The sequence below is a fragment of the Lagenorhynchus albirostris genome, chromosome 10 (assembly GCF_949774975.1).
Source record: "Lagenorhynchus albirostris chromosome 10, mLagAlb1.1, whole genome shotgun sequence".
Lineage (NCBI taxonomy): Eukaryota > Metazoa > Chordata > Mammalia > Artiodactyla > Delphinidae > Lagenorhynchus > Lagenorhynchus albirostris.
Genome location: NC_083104.1, coordinates 60,599,992 through 60,617,597, shown reverse-complemented (window position 1 = coordinate 60,617,597; position 17,606 = coordinate 60,599,992). Strand labels below are relative to the sequence as shown.

Here is a 17,606-nt window from a genome sequence, read left to right as displayed (position 1 = left end):
AGTACAGTCTGACGAGAGTATTAGCCAAGGGTCATATTACATGAAAGGATTATGAACTCACTACATCCCAACCTACAGAGACTGAGCCATAACTCTCTGTATTCCTTTCTGCACACTCATGATACATACAAAAGTTATTCAAAAGGAAGGAAGGGAGAGGGAGGGAGAGGAAGAAAGGAAGAGGAAAAAAGCACAGTAGAAGGTAGACACAATGATGAGAGAGAACAATGACAGATAAAGCTAAGTTAGGGGGATTTAAGCCCCCAAGGGATTGTCATTACATTATATGTAAACCAATACAAAATATGTCCATATATATTACATTATATATCTGTGAGTCTGTTCTATGTACATATATGATATGTATGATATATAAACATAAACAAATCTATCTGTACTTATTTTTAAATGTTAATGGCTGCAAGGATAATCAATCCATCAAATACACAGCTGTATACTGAGCATTATCTATAAAGTGTATTTAAGGAAAAATATGTGACCTATGAATATTATGCATAATACAGTATCATCTAATCAAGAGATACAATGATACTGATGCTAATGAGGGGGCGTGGAATCCAGGTGGAGCCCCATTCCTTCTAGGGAAATGGATCAATCTGGAATCTTTACACTCCACGGAATCCAGGGTCTCCCGTGACTGCCTGCAGGTTTCTCTGGGGCAGACCTCCGTGCAGCATTGAGGTGCCCTCTACTGTACTCCATTATTCACGAGGTTCCCTAATCAGCAGTTTCTCGTCCTCACCAGAAGATGTGTCTCCAAACTGTTTGCTATCCAGCCCCTAAGAAAAGCCCCTAAGAAAAGCCTCTCTGAGAGAAATTATATTCAGGAAAGACAGTCTAGAGGAAAGCGATCTTTCCCTGTAAATATTTTAACTTCCATCATTCATCAAGCAGAATCACCAGGACGGCCACATACCTGGATTTTTATTAAAAGTGCCACTAAAATCAGTCATATAAATTATTTCCAAAGTGGTTGAGAAAACTGGTTCATTACATCATGAACAATCCCCAATGTACTATCCCTATTTTTGAAGTTTTTCTGAAGACGGTCTCAAAACTCTTTTGGAAAAGAGCTAAATAAACACAAATTCAATTTGTAAAAAAAAAAAAGGAGGAACGTCTACTGAATCTACACAGCCCCTGGGTGGTCCAGGCTGTGATCTCCTACTTGTGTTTTACATTGTTTGGTATCTTCATGCTGTTTTACAGAATGGAGGTGGTGACAGTAAGACCAGCCACCATGCAATCTCATGGAGAAGAAATGTGTCACACGAGCTCTGGCTTCAATATTCTCGAAGCCATGTTTGAAAACAAGCTCACACTTTGATTACCAAGAGACTCTCAGTAAAGTAAGGAATCTCTGCTGAAAGTTCTTGAGTGGCCTGGAGTCTAAGTAGATCTCACCTGTGCAGCATCACCATGAGACACCTTTGCTGGGAGGTAGCCAGATGAGCCTTCTTAAGACCATTCCATGACAGACAAGAAAAAAGCCACGGGATACCTGCTTGGGGATGTGTGCACATGGAGAAAGGGCCCAGCAGGAGATGTCTTTTGCCTCATAGGTAACAAAATGATTCTTGGCCTCTATCCTAAGAGTCCACTCATGCTGGAGATACTTAATGTGAACTTAAAAGAGATCTACCATTTATTTATAACACGGCTCTCGGGGCCATTTTTCATTCCTGGCTAGAATGAACTAGAAGATGTTCCCAAGAACAGTGAAGAGGATGCTGTAGAGTTGCAGAAGAAATGCTGCAAATATTCTGTAAAATTTAGCTTGAACAATTTGAAGACTTGGCTACGAAGTTTTGAAGCTCCCTTTCTAAATAAAGATCATACATTTGTTTTGAGAACTGAAAGATAATGCCAAACAAGAAAATTAACTCAATTTTGAAATATTCCATGCAATAATGATCCTTTTTGTCCTATTTGATGTTATCCTAGAAAACAGCTATTCAGATCTCACTTCAGAGTAGAAGAAATCCATGAAACATTTTATACTAAAAATCATTCAGTGGGTAGGCATCAGGATTTCTCCCAAAAATAAACTTTCTACTAAAATTAAATTTAATTATACATAGTTTATAAGTCTCCCACTGAATTATTTAGATAGAACGCCATAAAATTTCCATTTTGCATTAAAGTGTTCTCTAAAGCTCTTCTAAACAAATACTTAGAGATATTCTTCAATGTTAATACACTAAAAAAGTAAACAAATAAGATTAATAAGTATGTTACATACTTCAAACAATGATGTAATATATCCTGAGTTAAACTTGACACACGCACACACACAATGATAAGTCTCAGGGTACATCTTGTGCAGATCTGGGAGAGCAACTAGGTTCACAAGATCATAAATAACAAGAATTCCAGACTTTCTTCTGACAGTCTTGAATCCTCTCACTTAAACCCTTGCAAAATTTTAAGCTACATTAACATTTCGGAGACTACTGAAATGAGGGCCTCATAATGCCATTTTATGTGTTTAAAACATGACATATTAGTAGATGGAAATATACTCTCTTGTTTACTCATGTAAACTTATAGAAGCAGAGAACTTCAAAATATTTCCATGTACAAAAGGAAAAGAAAAAAAAAAGTGGGGGGACAATTTGTCTTTAAACTTCAGCATTTTTTCCTTTTCACAGAATTCGATTTTACAACAATGCTATTTTGACGTATTTGTTATAGCGTACATTTTCTCCAAGCTCAATGTCCTTGTCTGTTTGATGTTGCTTCCATGTATTGCTACCTTTTGCTTACATTCTGGATGGCTCTAACCACTATATATTAGTCAAATTAGTGTACACTGAAAGCAATTCAACATGATCAGTTGAAAGTACTTCGAAAGCTTATTTCTCTAACATTTTAAAACAATGATTTTGTTTCTGTACTCAGTTTACACTACAAACTACTGGGTAAAAGCTGTGACATCATGATGACATACACAGTGTGCCTGCCCACATGAGTCGTCCCACTGCAAAACTGGACAACAGGGCAGCAACTCGGAGGTAAGCAAACTGTGCAGACCAGAACACTAAAACTTCCTCATCACAGAAGGTGTCTGCATTAGAAACACCCTAAAAATCGTGATTCTCTTTCCATGGGGTCTCCAGCACTCTCTGGCACCAAGCTTACACGATGTTCTTCCTGCTGTTGCCTCAGGGTTTCGTACTCCAGGGCAGGGGCAGGAAGCTGAGTGATGATCCTCTGTACGTCTGTCAGCCACGGCCAAAGTTCTTCATATGTTTCCCAGAACTGGTTAACCAGGGACTGTGCCCGTTCTAACTGCAGATACCTCTCTGAGTTTATCTGGCAGATGGCATCATAGTTCTTCAATACCTTGTCCAGTTTTTTCTAGAAAATCAGATGACAAAATGTGTTTAACCGGGCAGGCAGGCCAAGGAACACATATATATACTCCAGAATGCTTGTCCAGCACAATATACCTGGTGCAGAGTAAGCACTCAACAATGCATGGTAAATGAATAAATCAACAGAGGCTAGTTCGATTTTAATTGCTTCTATGTATAAAAGTTCATTTTAAATTAAAGAAAGGCCCTCCCATGTTGTTGCATAAGGAAGTCCCTCCTTTTCAAGGCTGAATAATATTCCATTGTATGCTAATGGTGTGTTCTTACTACAATAAAAAAAATTTCATATACACATGTAGAAAATAGCAAAAATGTAAAAAATGTCTTGAAAGTACAACTGGAGATCAGGCTGATAAAGGATGATATATTCCTGCAGTGGATTTCTATGCAGTTGTCAAAAATCAGGGGATTTGATGACATGCAGAACTTCTCAAAAACAAAAAAAATTAGGTGACAAAACCACAAAAAAATGAATAAATAAAAAGCCTCAAGTTTTTATGACTAAGACACTGAGCTCTCCAAACATAATAAGCAAAATTCTCCAGCCATTCTTCTAGGTCTTCTAGGTGAGAGAAAGGTCTGGCATGAGCCTGGAAACACTGACATTACTTTCTGTTAAAACATAAGGACTCTCTTTCACAAATGAAATTCTAAGAGGAGCTGCTGGTCAGCAAAATTAATTAAATAGATGAGAAGCAAAATAGAACATTATGCTATCCACTGATGTTATGGGGTGGTCACAGAGATCTCGATTATGGTACAAATTCACTTCATAATCCAAAAGCAAAAGATAAAGCACAACAGCAATCCAATAAACCACAGAATAACACAAAAATTCTCTCATGATCATCTGTATTTTTCACACCAGAACCTTCACAAAAATAATAAAGGAAAGATTAAATTATAAACAAGTGAAGTGCCACTGTAGAGTATTTAAATAAACGATTAAGTATTAATATAGAGTGCACAGTCTACTATTTGCCTATGGTATACCTTGAAAACAATGCACCGTCTTTTAAATGTGATCTTACGCATATACATTTGTATATATTGTTTTTGCCATGGGATATTTTCCTACCAGAAGCATTAATATATATTAATTTCTTTAGGCTTCTCAGATGTCTGAATATGAATTGAACTAAACATTTTTATTTATGGCTGGTTTTCCATCAATGTAAAGGATCGTTAAAACTACATAAACTGAATACTTCCTTAATGATTCCGCTCCTTTTTTTCCTATACAGATTACTGTAACTTTATACAGAATGAATTTCAGTTAGGGAGAACCACATACTTTGAGTTTTGTTTCAGCTCCAGCGGCCCCAATGTTCCTGAAGCCAATAAACAACAGCTGACATACAGAATAACAATTTATACTGATAATAACAGTGATAATACAGAGAACATTAATTGGATGCTTAATGTATCCCAGTTACTCAAGGACTCAAACCTTAACAGCTTTTCTGTCTATTAAAAAAGATTATCCCCAGGGTGATTCCCTTAAGGAGTATTCCTTTCACTCTTATTCTATAAGCTTGAAAAATGCCTTATTTGAAACTAATGACTTAGCTGTTTAAACAGCAGCTGTGGATAAAGGAAAAGCGCTTTTCTCAGAGTGAAAGCCCCACACACGCTGTTTGCTCACAAGTCTCACATCAGTCATGTGGACAAGATCATACCTTCATCGGCTGCTTTTCCTCTTCGCTGCATGTGCTCATGATTTTATGTCCAGATTTAACAAGCTCATCAATAATATCCTTGTGGCGCAAAATCTCCATGGTGAATGTCTGTATTTACCAAAACAAAGATTTTTTTTTTAAAGAGTGTATGACTAAAACAAAAACAATTAGGCAAAGCAGTTAAAATGACCAAGTTACATTCAATCATGCAAGTGCATTTCCTTGGAGCACACTGACAAACCATGTAGATGCAACTGGAAATGTGTGCCTTCACCTTTTGAACCTGCAGCTGAGCGGAGGTCTGGTCTTGCTCAAGCCTGATGTCACCCAGAGATGTCAATTTTTTGTCTGTTTCACTAATCCAGGCTAACTCCGCATCAGCCGCTTGGTCAAACTAAACAAAAGATAAATAATCAGGTCAGCAAGTTCCTGTAACTGGTGCCAGAGAAATACCTATCTACATTTCTTTCAAATACCCTTATCACACAAATGGAAAATGTGAGCTTGTCTCTTCATGGCAACCTGAAATAATCCATGATAGTGACTGATGTTATAAAGAAAGGAGAACTTTCCACAGAGAAAGTAAACACAACCTCTTAAAACGTGCTGGATCCATAACACGACATTAATGATGTGAGGACAGCTAATACTGCTGCCTTCTCTCTGGTGGTGGTAAGGATTTTCTCTTTAACAATACTGTACAAATTGTGCAGCACAGGGAACTCTACTTAATGCACTGTGGTGTCCTAAATGGGAGGGAAATCCAAAAGGGAGGGGATATATGTATATGTATGGCTGATTCATTTTGCTGTGCAGTAGAAGCTAACGTAGCATCATAAAGCAACTATACTCCAATAAAAATTAATTAACAAAAAAAATCATAGTGTGCTCATGATCCTGTACTGCAATAACTGAAGAAAATGAGGAACTCTGCATCTTTCTGACATGGAAAGAGATCTGGAAAAAAAATACTATACAAATTGAAAAGCTATAAAAGTCAGTAGCTGGACACCATCTTTTTTTTTTTTTTTGCAGTACACGGGCCTCTCACTGTTGTGGCCTCTTCCGTTGCGGAGCACAGGCTCCGGACGCACAGGCTCAGCGGCCATGGCTCACGGGCCCAGCCGCTCCGCGGCATGTGGGATCTTCCCAAACCGGGGCACGAACGTGTGTCCCCTGCATCGGCAGGCGGACTCTCAACCACTGTGCCACCGGGGAAGCCCTGGACACCATCTTTAAATCACTTCATCCTTCACTTTATCACGTTAATATGATATGCAGGTAGCATGCTGTTATCAAAGTACAAAATCCCTAGCAAAAAGAATGACATACTCCCATTTATTTACTCTGTGTGTATACGGGAAATACCTTTCTATGTATGCAGAGTATACCCCCAAATGTCTCATGTATCATTCTTTTACATCTCATTTAATAACAGCAGAAAACATTTTCAAGAGCATTCTTAAATATTTCAAGAGATTTTCTTTTCTTGAGCATAACAATAATTCATGGTAGAAATTTGTGAAGTATGGAAAAATATACAGAAGAAAATTAAAAGCTGGAGTTAATACCATTGGTATTTTAGTGAATTTTCTTCCAGAAGTTGAGACTTAGAAAGCTCTGGGATAATACTGTATAAACAGTTTCATATCCTGCTTTTTCATTTATCATGAATATTTCCCATGTCATATAAATGTGATTTTTAAAATACCATCATTGTATTCTAGCACACCTGGATATTTTCACTTAGGTTCTCTGCATTTTTTCACTATTATATAAACAAGCCTGTAACGAATATCCTTGTATATAAATCTCTGTTGGCATCTCTAATTAGTTCCTTAGGGTAGATTCCTAGAAGTTGACTTCTAAGTCAAAGAGCATGAACATTTTCAATACCTTGCATCAGATAAACCCCATGCCTTCCAGTTACCATAAATGAGTACAGAGGGCAAGTGACACCACAGCACCAACCATAAATGGTAACTAACAAAGCCTCAGTGGGAAAAGTGAAGCGGAGTGGACGTTGTGATTTTCAAGTCCAGTACTGCCAGAACCTCTAATGTTTCAAGAGCACCTGGAAATCCAGATTGGGGTCAGGGGATAACTAAGGGAGGAGAGACAAGGGTGGGGGTAAGGAACTAAACTGGAAAACAGTTCATACTTTTAAGACACTAGGCAACACTCTGCAGACTCACAGGAGGATGGGGTAGACCTACTTTTACCCTATCTCACAAGTACATCTCAGAGCCCTGGGCATTATACACAACGCATACTAGGAGGCTGCGGGAGGACAGAGAAGAAAGCAGAGCTGCTATGAGTCTTGGACCCGAGGAGAAGCACGGGGGTGAGTTCCCTGGGTTTTCTTTGGCTTCCCATACCCTGGACTGGATGCTGGAGAAACTGCCACCCAGGAGCACCCAGAGGTGCAGAAAAAGCCCCAGGAAAACCTGTCTCCAGTCAAAGGAGCAGGAAAGGGGCGGCCTTGCAAGACAGAAAACGTATAGACAATAACCATTCTACTCCAACCAAACACCACAGAAAAAAGCCTTGGCCTCCCCCCACTGCTGCCAAGCAAGGCTGAATGGGGAGGCCAGATTTCCACCCTCCTGAGCCTGGGCCCGACACCCCTGCCAGGGTGATGTCAGCGAAGTCGGGAGCTGGAACTTTCACTCCCACAGGCGACCACAGACCCCTGCTCCCGGGTCAGTGGAGACCACATGGGGAGCCTGGACCTCCCCCTCTCCTCAGGGTGGCATCAGGGAAAGCCTGTGGACAGTCAGGATTTTCACCATGGTGTCAGGGAGCTGGAACTCCCACTCCCACCCAGCAGTGAGCGGCGCCCGCCCCCCCCCCACCCTTAGGTGTCCCACGAGGTTGCCTGGGGGACCTGGGATCTCCCCCCACCTGGCAGCATCCCTGCTGCCTCTGCCAGAGCGGTGTCAGGAAAGCCGGCTAAAACAGAAGGCTTAATGAAGACCCAAGACACACAACACCCAGAACCCAGAAGAACTCAAACCGAATTAAAGAGGATTATCAGCAGAGGCTAATACCTAGAAGATGATGTGAGAATTATCTGGCAGATTTTAGAGCAGCCATGATAAAAATGTTCCATGAGCAATTTCAAACGCAGTGGAAATGACGGAAAAATTAGAAGGCCTCAGCAACAAAATAGCAAGTCTCAGCAAAGACACGGAATATATGGAGAAGAACCAAATGGAAATTTTTAGAACTTAAAAATGTAATAACTGAAATAAAAACTCAGTGGATGAGACCAAGGAAGAGGACAGAGGAAAGAATGAGTGAAGCAGAAAACAGAATCACAGAAATCACCCAGCCTGAATAATAGAAAATAGACTGAAAAAAACGAACAGAGCCCAGGGCCTGAGGAACTATAATAAAAGGAAGTTCAAGTCACTGAGTCCCAGAAGGAGAGGAAAAATTGGCTGTGGCTGGAAAGTACTCAAACATTCTTGAAATAATAAAGTTAGAGAAATGGAGACCAGATTTGTGGCCAGGAGTTGAGGAAGAGGCAGAGGTGGGAGAGGGGACGGGTGTGGCTATAAAAGGGCAGCATGAGGGGTCCCTGTGACAGAAACGTTCCCTGTCTTGATGGCAGCCGTGTCAATTCCCTGCTCATGACGTTGTACCATAATTTTGCGGGATGCTACCACTGGGGAAACTGGGTGAATGATACAACGGGACCTCTGTATTCTGTTTTACAACTGCATGTGAATCTACAGTTATCTTAAAAGAAGTTAATTGAAAAAAAAATAACTCTGCGTGGGTAACCTCTCATCTGTAAGTCCTGTTTGCATTTTCTCTTTTAGATCTATGCTACCAAGTTGCCCTGGATGTAATGATTCATATTCCCACGAGCAGAGTTTGGCTATCCCCTCATCAAAATGGGGTACATAATTTATTCTTTAATAATCTTTGTCAAGCTTATCAGTGAACTTTTCTTAATTATAAGGGCATAACCTGCCAGGGCAGCCTAGCACAAAAGACAGCACTGATTAAGTCATTGTGATGGTTCCAATCTCACAGGTAAAAAATTACCAATTATGTAAGTGAAAAATTCTTAATATTACTGAATTATTATTTGTTTACGTTTTTTTCTACCTATCATGAACCCACTTGCTTTCACCTTTACTAAGTAATGAATGAGTAAATGAATACTAAAGCTATTTGCAGGTCAAGTTTTTTAGTCAACAAGTTTAGATAGGAAAAAATTAGATAATCATCTAAATATGGGCCAAAGCAGAAGTATAACAGGGGTTAAAATAATACTTTTACATTTACCTTTAAAAACCAATGGCATAAAGATGTGAAAAGGAAGATATGGTGTAACAGACCTTTACTTAATCTCTAGAAGTGCTACCAAACAAAATCTGAATATAAACCAACATCTAACCAAAAATCATGCAAAGTCAGGCTGCTCTGAGACTCCCCTGGTGTCGGGACAGCCGTCACACTGTCATGTGTGAGGACTGGACACATATCCCATGGGTCCTCCTCCAAGTGTCACACATCTGAGAAGATCGCTGACAGGCAAAGTTGCTCCAGACAGAAATGCAGAGCTTCAGTCGTCAGAGTGGGCGAGCTCCCCCATAGGGGCAGTACTGCTAAAATGACTCCACACGTTTATATATTCAAGCAGAAGTCTTTCTCTTTCCTATGTTTCCCATAATGGCATGCATTGTTTTCTGAAGCCGCCTCATGATTTGCACGTAGTGGTGTTAATAAATATTCTGCCCACTAATTCATTACTTTTGCTGCTACGGGGACAAGTCAGAACAATGTGGACTCCAGAAGGAATCTTGATAAGCCATTTGAAAAACTCTATCTTCATCTGGTTCAATAATTGTTACATGACTTAGTTTCAAATGGAACTACTCATTAGCAATCGCTGATCAATGTGAAAAGAAAAAAAATTTCATCAACTAATTCAGCAGCTTCAGATGTGGAAAAAGAAATCGTCACAACAAACAAGTGGAAGAGTCTGATCATTCGCTTTCAAGCCGCACATGGTGGAACTCCAGGGTAAAGCTCTACTATGTGATGCGCTCAGCACAAAACTGAGAAAAAATAGTACAGCCCTTTCTACCAGAGTGCAAATGTTGCAAGATATCAAGAATAAAATTTAACAGGAATTGTTTTTCTTCTACTGGTCCCTGAAAAAAATAAAGTGATGCCCCCACCCCTCTTGTTTGTGTTCAGGCTATTTTTAGGATTTATACGACAGTCCTCATAAAGAAAGGCAGATTGCTGGTGTTAATATTAGTTTAATAATAAGTCTCCCTTTCTGGAAGAAAAAAAACAAAAAGCATCCAATGAAAACCAGTATGATGATACTTTCTGGAAGAAAAAAAAAAGCATCCAATGAAAACCAGTATGATAACACCATCCAAGTTGCCAAAACTCAAAGCTGAAACTCAAACACTGTTTCTTGAACCAAGGCAAATATTTGCTCTGCTAAAAGAAAACAAGACTTTAAGCAGAAATTTCCCTCTGTCCTTTGAAAGGTTTTTTTATTAAATTAGAAAATATTTAATGTCCAACAATGAAAGGAGTAGTCCCAGGGTCTACATGAAGCAATTTACAGTCAAGCAAGGCGTTTTTATTTAGGTCTGTGACTCTTTCAAAGAGTCACTACTTAATGTGAGTATTTCTAACAGACCATGAAATGGCTTATTTCACATGTGAGTAACGTGGACAGCAAGCGCCCTATACCAAATTTTAATAAATTTGTTTACTACTCATACAAGTAGTAAAAAAATAACTTCAAATGAATTGTAGAGAGTGTTAGCATCCTTAACTGCATCCTGGGAAATATTCTAATACGCATCATCCCTGGAGTCCAACCATCAACCCCAGCTACTGTAATTCCTAGTATAGTTGAACTAGTATTTCAGAAACTTCCTACAAGTTGGTGAAAAACATTTTAATTGGCTAATCTCTAAATATTCCTGAAAAACACACTGTAAAACAGTAACTGCCAACATTCTACTGAACACACTGTTCTAAGTGCTTAAACATGCAAGAATATACAGTTGCTGTCAGGATAAAAGGGCATAATGTGGGTATTACCACTAATCCCATTTACAGCCGAGGAAGCCAAGGCAGAGAGAGGTTAACTGACTCACCAGAGGTTACCCAGCTTGTAAATGTCGGGTCTGAGATTCAAACCATGGTGGTCTGACCCCAGAGCCTATACTTGCGGTTGCCCTGTTACATCCCTCGTGCTTGTACACAATTTGGGCTCAGTCACTCAAAATATTCATGGGATTTCACCAATATCGGCTCAAATACCACAACAGTCAATAAGTGGTGGGTTTTCACTTACTATTTAAACGTTTCTCCCATGTCTGACAAACTGCTTTTGTACTTATCTAGAAAGTTTCTCTTGCGTGGAAGCAGAGGTTTAAGAAAGACAGAGTGATAAGCAAACTTTAACCTCCAGGACATCCTATTATTCCCTTCCCCTGGCGAGGGTCTTAGCGCTTGCTTTCTTTTGATTAGCATTTCCTTCCATTTTTCTTCACATTATTCATAACCCAGCCCATATTTTCCCACCGTAAACAAATCTCACTTCCGTGGGGGAGGTTTCCTTCTAGTTCTTTAAAAGAAATTAATTGGTGTTATTTTTCTCCCAGGCTGATCCCTAATGACCCAATGAACTGTTTATTTTAATTGCACCCATGTGCCTTTATATTGGGGGGTTATGAAGGCCCAATAAAATAAGGAAGGCAATTAGAACTGCCAGAGAGTGCCTGGGATGCCCAGACCCAGTGAAATACACACTTTAGCACCTTCTGATAATTGCACATTTATAAGAGGCAAAGGACAACAAAATGCTCTGGGGTTTAAACAATCACAGTGATCTGAATTCAGGCTGTAAGTCTGTACGTCTTTCAAGCAAAAGCTCCTTTCCCCATTTCCACATGGGTCATTTGGTGCAGTGAGCAATTAGAGAAAGAAAGCAGCAAAGCGAGGTTACTTTGTGTAGGTTTAACATGCAAAAATACCCACAGTTTCTAACTCAGATAATGGCAGGCATTGTGAGAAGGAGGCAGCTGTTTTGCTTTTTTCTAAAGCTCACAATCACTATTTACTAAGCTGCCTTATTCCACTCAGATTTTTCTTAAAACTTATGAATGGGCCCAATTAAAAAAAAATCCTCTTCAGAATATTGATGCCTGCAAATCTGCAGAGTCAGACTCAGGAGCTTATTAACTGGTCACAATGAATGTACACCGTCCTCAGGCATCTGCCAATAATTGAGGCTGTTCCATTATTTCCAAAATAATAATAAACATCACTCTACTTTACCTAAGGCTCTTGGCCCTATGATCTCAAAATTCAGTGACACATCTTTTCAAAACTGCTATGTGATACAGAATTAACATGAAAAATCTAACCACGTCACATCAGAAGTTTTTTGAGAACTAAATGTATACCGGACGGATATGAAGCACACACTAACGAGAAGGTATCTGGACGCCCCCTTCCCTCCTCTCTTCAGACCTCAGCCCTTTTCCACGTTTGCCTGACATCTTCCATGTCAATCAACACCCTCTGTGATGGTGGCCTGACTGTTCACAATGTCCCTACATGGTTGCTGAATTCCAAAATGCAGGTTATACCAGTATAAAGGAGGCAGGCCTGTACATAAACAATCTTAATGTCAAAAGATGGAAACATCTGAAGAGAAAGCTGCTTGGAAAACAGGACATTCAGTTATTTTCAATCTAGTTGAATTTAGTCCGGTTATTCGGGGACAAAGCATCAAATCTATAAATTTAAAAACTACCAAGTCATTTGCAAGGCCCATATCCTCACTCCATCACTCGTGGTTGGGTATGTCAGGGGAGGGATCTGGAAGGAGTAGCTCTTAATAAAACAAGATGTGCCTAAGGTATGCAGAAAAAGATGGACTGCTGTCAGATCATGTCCACGGTTCAGGTGGAGAAGAAACAGAATGGTAGATGATTTGTTTAGACAACGTAAAACAAATCATACAAAATATGCAGTTCATATCCAAGTCTAAAGATTTTTTTTGCACCATTCCTTTTGTATTTCATGGATACATTATCACTGGATAAAGAGAAAACAAGTATTTTAGTATCAAACTGTACTCTGGTCCTAATTCCAAACATCTATAAATGGGCAAGGTTATAAAACAATTTTCAGTGATATATTAGGTCCTTTCTAAACTTGTTAATTATGAGTTTAGAAACTATTCTTTTGAGTGCAAAACTAAATCTCTGCCAAACCAGAAAGACAGGTACCAGTCTGTTCTTAAATTTGCCGAGAGAGAGAGAGAGAGAGAGAGAGAGAGATAGAGAGAGAGAGAGAGAGAGAGAGAGAGAGAGAGAGAGAGATTTCCTGATCCTTTCAGTTTACTTGCCCAAGTCTCACAGGCCTTACGGTTGGAAATATCCTCATACTTCTATTTTGCTGCAATAATGGCGCCTTCCTTCGGATTACTGAAGGAGGTTAGAAAAAAATGGATCACCTCCTGCCTTAGGATTTTTCCTCTCTGCCTGATTTATAAAGAGTCCCTTTAGGGAGGTAGAATGAGATCTACCTTAATCTACCAGGATTAAGTCCTGGTTACAACTCCACCACACACTAGCTGTGGGACCCCAGGCAGGTCACCTCCCCACACACTGCATATGCTCCTCCCAGCTCTAAATGGTACATCTCAGCCTTATTCTCTTCTTTCCTTTTTTTTTTAAATTGGCTTAAGTGAATTTTATTGGTTTTCTTTGTTACTGGAGGTATTCCATTAGGCTGACTTGCAGGCATTTCAAAGGAATGCACATACAAGTACAGAATAAATACATATAAACAACCAGAAGATATTAATATATCAATAGCACTAATATTAGTTATGACCTACTGGTAGTGAGATACTTTTACTAAACAATCTCCCCCTCTCTCACAAGGAAGGCTTGAAGGATACAGACCACAGTGTTTGCATGTTCTTGCTTCCACGAGTTTTTCTGTATTCTTTCACAAGGTCTTGAAACTTTCAGTAAGGAATGATTTTATCCGGAAAAAAACCCCAATAATTGTTATTTTCCCACAGGGTATATGTTTTAGATTCGAGAAAACACAGACCAACCTGTGGAAAACATTTGCAAAACTCTGAATAGAACTGGGCTACAGTTAATGACCTTGGCACCTGGCAGAGCTTACAAACCGGTAGGCGCTCAGCCTGTCACCTGCCCTTGAAAGCAGCTCCTTTGCCCCTTTCCTGTTTGCCCACTTCTGTTCCCTTCTAACCTTAGAAGAACCTAATTCTAGGAGTGCGATCACTAAGCAACTGAAACTAACTCCTGACTTACGTTCTCCTGAAAGCGCACCATGCCTTGTCTAACCTGTGGATTCTTTTCCTACGTTTTAAGAAGTAAGAATGAAGAATTAAGCAGTTAAAAATGACTAGCTCTCTACCCCCAACAGTCCCCTTAGCAATCCTGCAGGAGATCATGGGGGCAAGATAACATGGGAAGAGAGAGTCAGCCAGTCTGCCCTCCATGGACAAGGATGCAGAACCCAACCTCCTGCCTCGATGATTCACTGAGATTCTTTTCCCTTTACAAACTGTCATGGCTGAGCAGAATCTTCAGAATTGGTCTCTGGACACAAGTCCACCTTCTCCCCAGACTGCTGGCTTTTCTGATTAAAGCACTTTCCTTTCTACTGACACTTGCCTCTCGAGTTATTGGCTTATGAGCAGTAAGCAGCCGAACCTCGGTTTGGTTACACCCTTATTACTGTCTTCCTTCCCCAAACTAGCCAACCACAGTCAGCTTCTCAAGAAAATTCTACTCCCAAGAGGACAGAATATTTGTCGTGCTATTTAGAGAAGTCTTCAGTGCCAACTATGAAAGGTCGAAAGAAATTTTGGTGAAAAACAATCCAACTCTTTTCAAATAGTTGAATAAACTTCACAAATAAACACGCTTATTATCCTATGATAATGAGGCATACAAATTCCTCCAAACTTTGAAAACAGAGCCATGCAAACGCATTCCTCAGGCATGAAGGCCTCCCTCACAAAAATGTCTGAGGCAGGCCTTTTGCTATCGTTGTATTCCATCGGCTTTTGTGATTCCAGAGCACGGCACTGAAATGAGGAGTGAGGCGCCATGTTTTAGAACTAGATAAATTACACTTTTACGGCAACCTTAGAGAATGAATTTTGGATGCTCTACACGAGCTGCTTGATTTGTGTTTCTTGCTTTTGGCTGGGATGTGCAAAGGCTGAGTCATCCACCTTCCCAAGCCCTGTTCCACAGTACACAGCAAAACCCTACTAACTCTGTCAGAGCAAGTCTGCAACAAGAGGCTGATGACTTAATATAAATATTCAGAGATTTCCATAAAAGTTAATCAAAACATGTATTACAAGCTTCTAGATCCAGGACCCCCCCCCCGCTTTTTGCCCACAGTCTTCTGAGAGAGCTGTGGCTAAGGGGTGGGGTCTATAAAACTCTCTGGAAACAGCAACCATACGAGTTGCAGACAGGTCAGCAACGATCATTTTTTCCCCTTTCAGTCATCTTCAGAAAAAAAATACATCACCAACACAACTGTTTCCTTTTTAGAAAGAATTCAGCCTTTCTTTGCCATGTACATCAAGGAACAGTTAATAGTGACTTACACGATAACTCAAAATATTTACTCACACACAGATTAGACGCAGCCAGGGCATAAAATTAACATGAGCAGCATGCACACATGTACACAAAAGGCATTTTGTCTGGACGGCAGGAGAACGGTGCTAGTCCTGCCGGTGGCTGACTTGCTGAGCCTGGGAGACCAGGAGGTAGATGGCTGCCAACAATGTAGAGATGAGCCTTGCCCGGCACTCAGATGTCCAAGTACCCCAGCTAAATGCTTTTCAAACCCCTTCCGTTGTGGAAGCATAACCAGTGAATGGAAATACCACCCACCATCATCTCTGATCAGGTGGAGGCCCTGGGAGCAAGTGGAGGAAACGAACTGCCCGGACGCCCAAGTGTTCGCCTACCTGCTGGGACCTCAGGATGGCCGCGTCAATCTCCTCTACCTTCTGTGTGATGGTGTCGCTCACCAAGCGGTAGCGGTCATTGTCCTCGGCCACCATTTTTTCCAGCCCTTCCCTCGCCCTCCAGGGCACCAGCTCCAGGAGAGCAGAGCTCACTTCGTTAAGGGAGTCCAGCAGGGCTTTGCTGCTCTTAGCTTCCTTCTTTAGCTCCTGAAAACAGAAGGAAGAAAACAAAAACTTGTGGGAAACGCCAAGTCTGAACGGGCTTCTCCTCTAACTGTCCTTGGGGCTAAAGTCCTTCACAGGCCAACGTGATGCATGGATCACCTTAGTGCCAGTTACCCCAGTTCTATACCCCTTGGTTACTTAAAGCTATTTTGCAGAAAGGAAAGTGTTCCCTGAGAAGTTCCAAAGAACACTTCCTTGGTCAACATGGCAAGACTTTAGCTTTGAAATGTAATATAAATGTTTAAAAATTGGGAACCCGAACCTGGCAAGTTAACCCAGCAAGTTAATCCAGCTTGCTGGTAACCTTGAAGTAATCAGGTACCAGAAAACTAAAGAGGAAAGTCCAAACCAGAATCAAGTGACCCTCAAAACAAGGACACACTGGCTTTAAATCATCCCAGTTGAATCATTATAGGCTCAGTGGACCTGACCTCCCGGACTGCCTTCACCCATGTGTGATCGTACTTCAGGATGATAAAAACCGAGGCGGACAACTCTAAGAAGGATGATCAGCATGAGAGAATACCACTCTTGCAATATAATTAGAAAAGCCACCTCATGCTTGGCATCTATCTTATAAAGGTATCACTATTCTAACCAAATTATGTGTATCTCTGAAACAGTGATCATTTTCTTTTTTTTTTCTGTTTTCATCATTCTGTTTCTATAAGATTCGAGAAACAAATGACAATATGCTGTTTTCACGTCTGGGCTCCTAAAAGTTTAAATAGCTGATCTGCTGCCAATTTCTGTCGGGTCCACGCCCACCAAGGCATCCGTAAGTATATTAGTAATGACACGTGATAAATATCACTTTGCCCCTGTGTGAATAAGGCTCCCTGAGAGATAACAAGCAGATCCAAAGAGTGTATAAATCGGAGCGTACTTTTTGCCTCGCGTGTGCTTGGCTGGAGGCTTCTCCCTTCAGAACCTGCGTTTCGTATGCAAGCAACTCGACCTCCACCTTGTCCAGCCAGGTGCACAGCTCCTCGTGCGTGGAGTGCAGTCGCCTCGCGAGCTGCAGTGCCTGGTCCAGGGTCTTGGCGACGTCCGCGCTCAGTTTAGTGATGTCTTGGTACCTCGCTTTAATGGCTTCCAATTTATCTTGAATTATTAAAACTTCATCACCTAGAATTTCAAAGGCATGTCATATCTCGTGAAAGGGGAAGAAGAGTTCTTCAGCTAAAGAAGTTCTGACCCAAGAAAAGCCCTTTCCTAGGTTTGAATTTTTCTGAGGATATCTGGAGAGTGTAAACAGTTCTGAAA

The 17,606-nt window shown here is 40.6% G+C and overlaps 1 protein-coding gene across 6 annotated transcripts in view; it reads right to left on the bottom strand.

Annotated features, from left to right (window-relative positions):
• The window catches only part of DST (dystonin), a 500,594-nt gene that overhangs the window by 55,798 nt on the left and 427,190 nt on the right, over positions 1-17,606 (bottom strand). For all 6 annotated transcript variants that reach the window (XM_060162516.1, XM_060162518.1, XM_060162517.1 and 3 more), the window contains 5 exons: positions 17,227-17,468; positions 16,116-16,322; positions 5,352-5,471; positions 5,078-5,185; positions 3,163-3,381 (listed from right to left, as the gene is read on the bottom strand). In XM_060162516.1, coding sequence (XP_060018499.1) covers positions 3,163-3,381; positions 5,078-5,185; positions 5,352-5,471; positions 16,116-16,322; positions 17,227-17,468 — 896 coding nt within the window. The remainder of the gene's footprint in view (positions 1-3,162; positions 3,382-5,077; positions 5,186-5,351; positions 5,472-16,115; positions 16,323-17,226; positions 17,469-17,606) is intronic.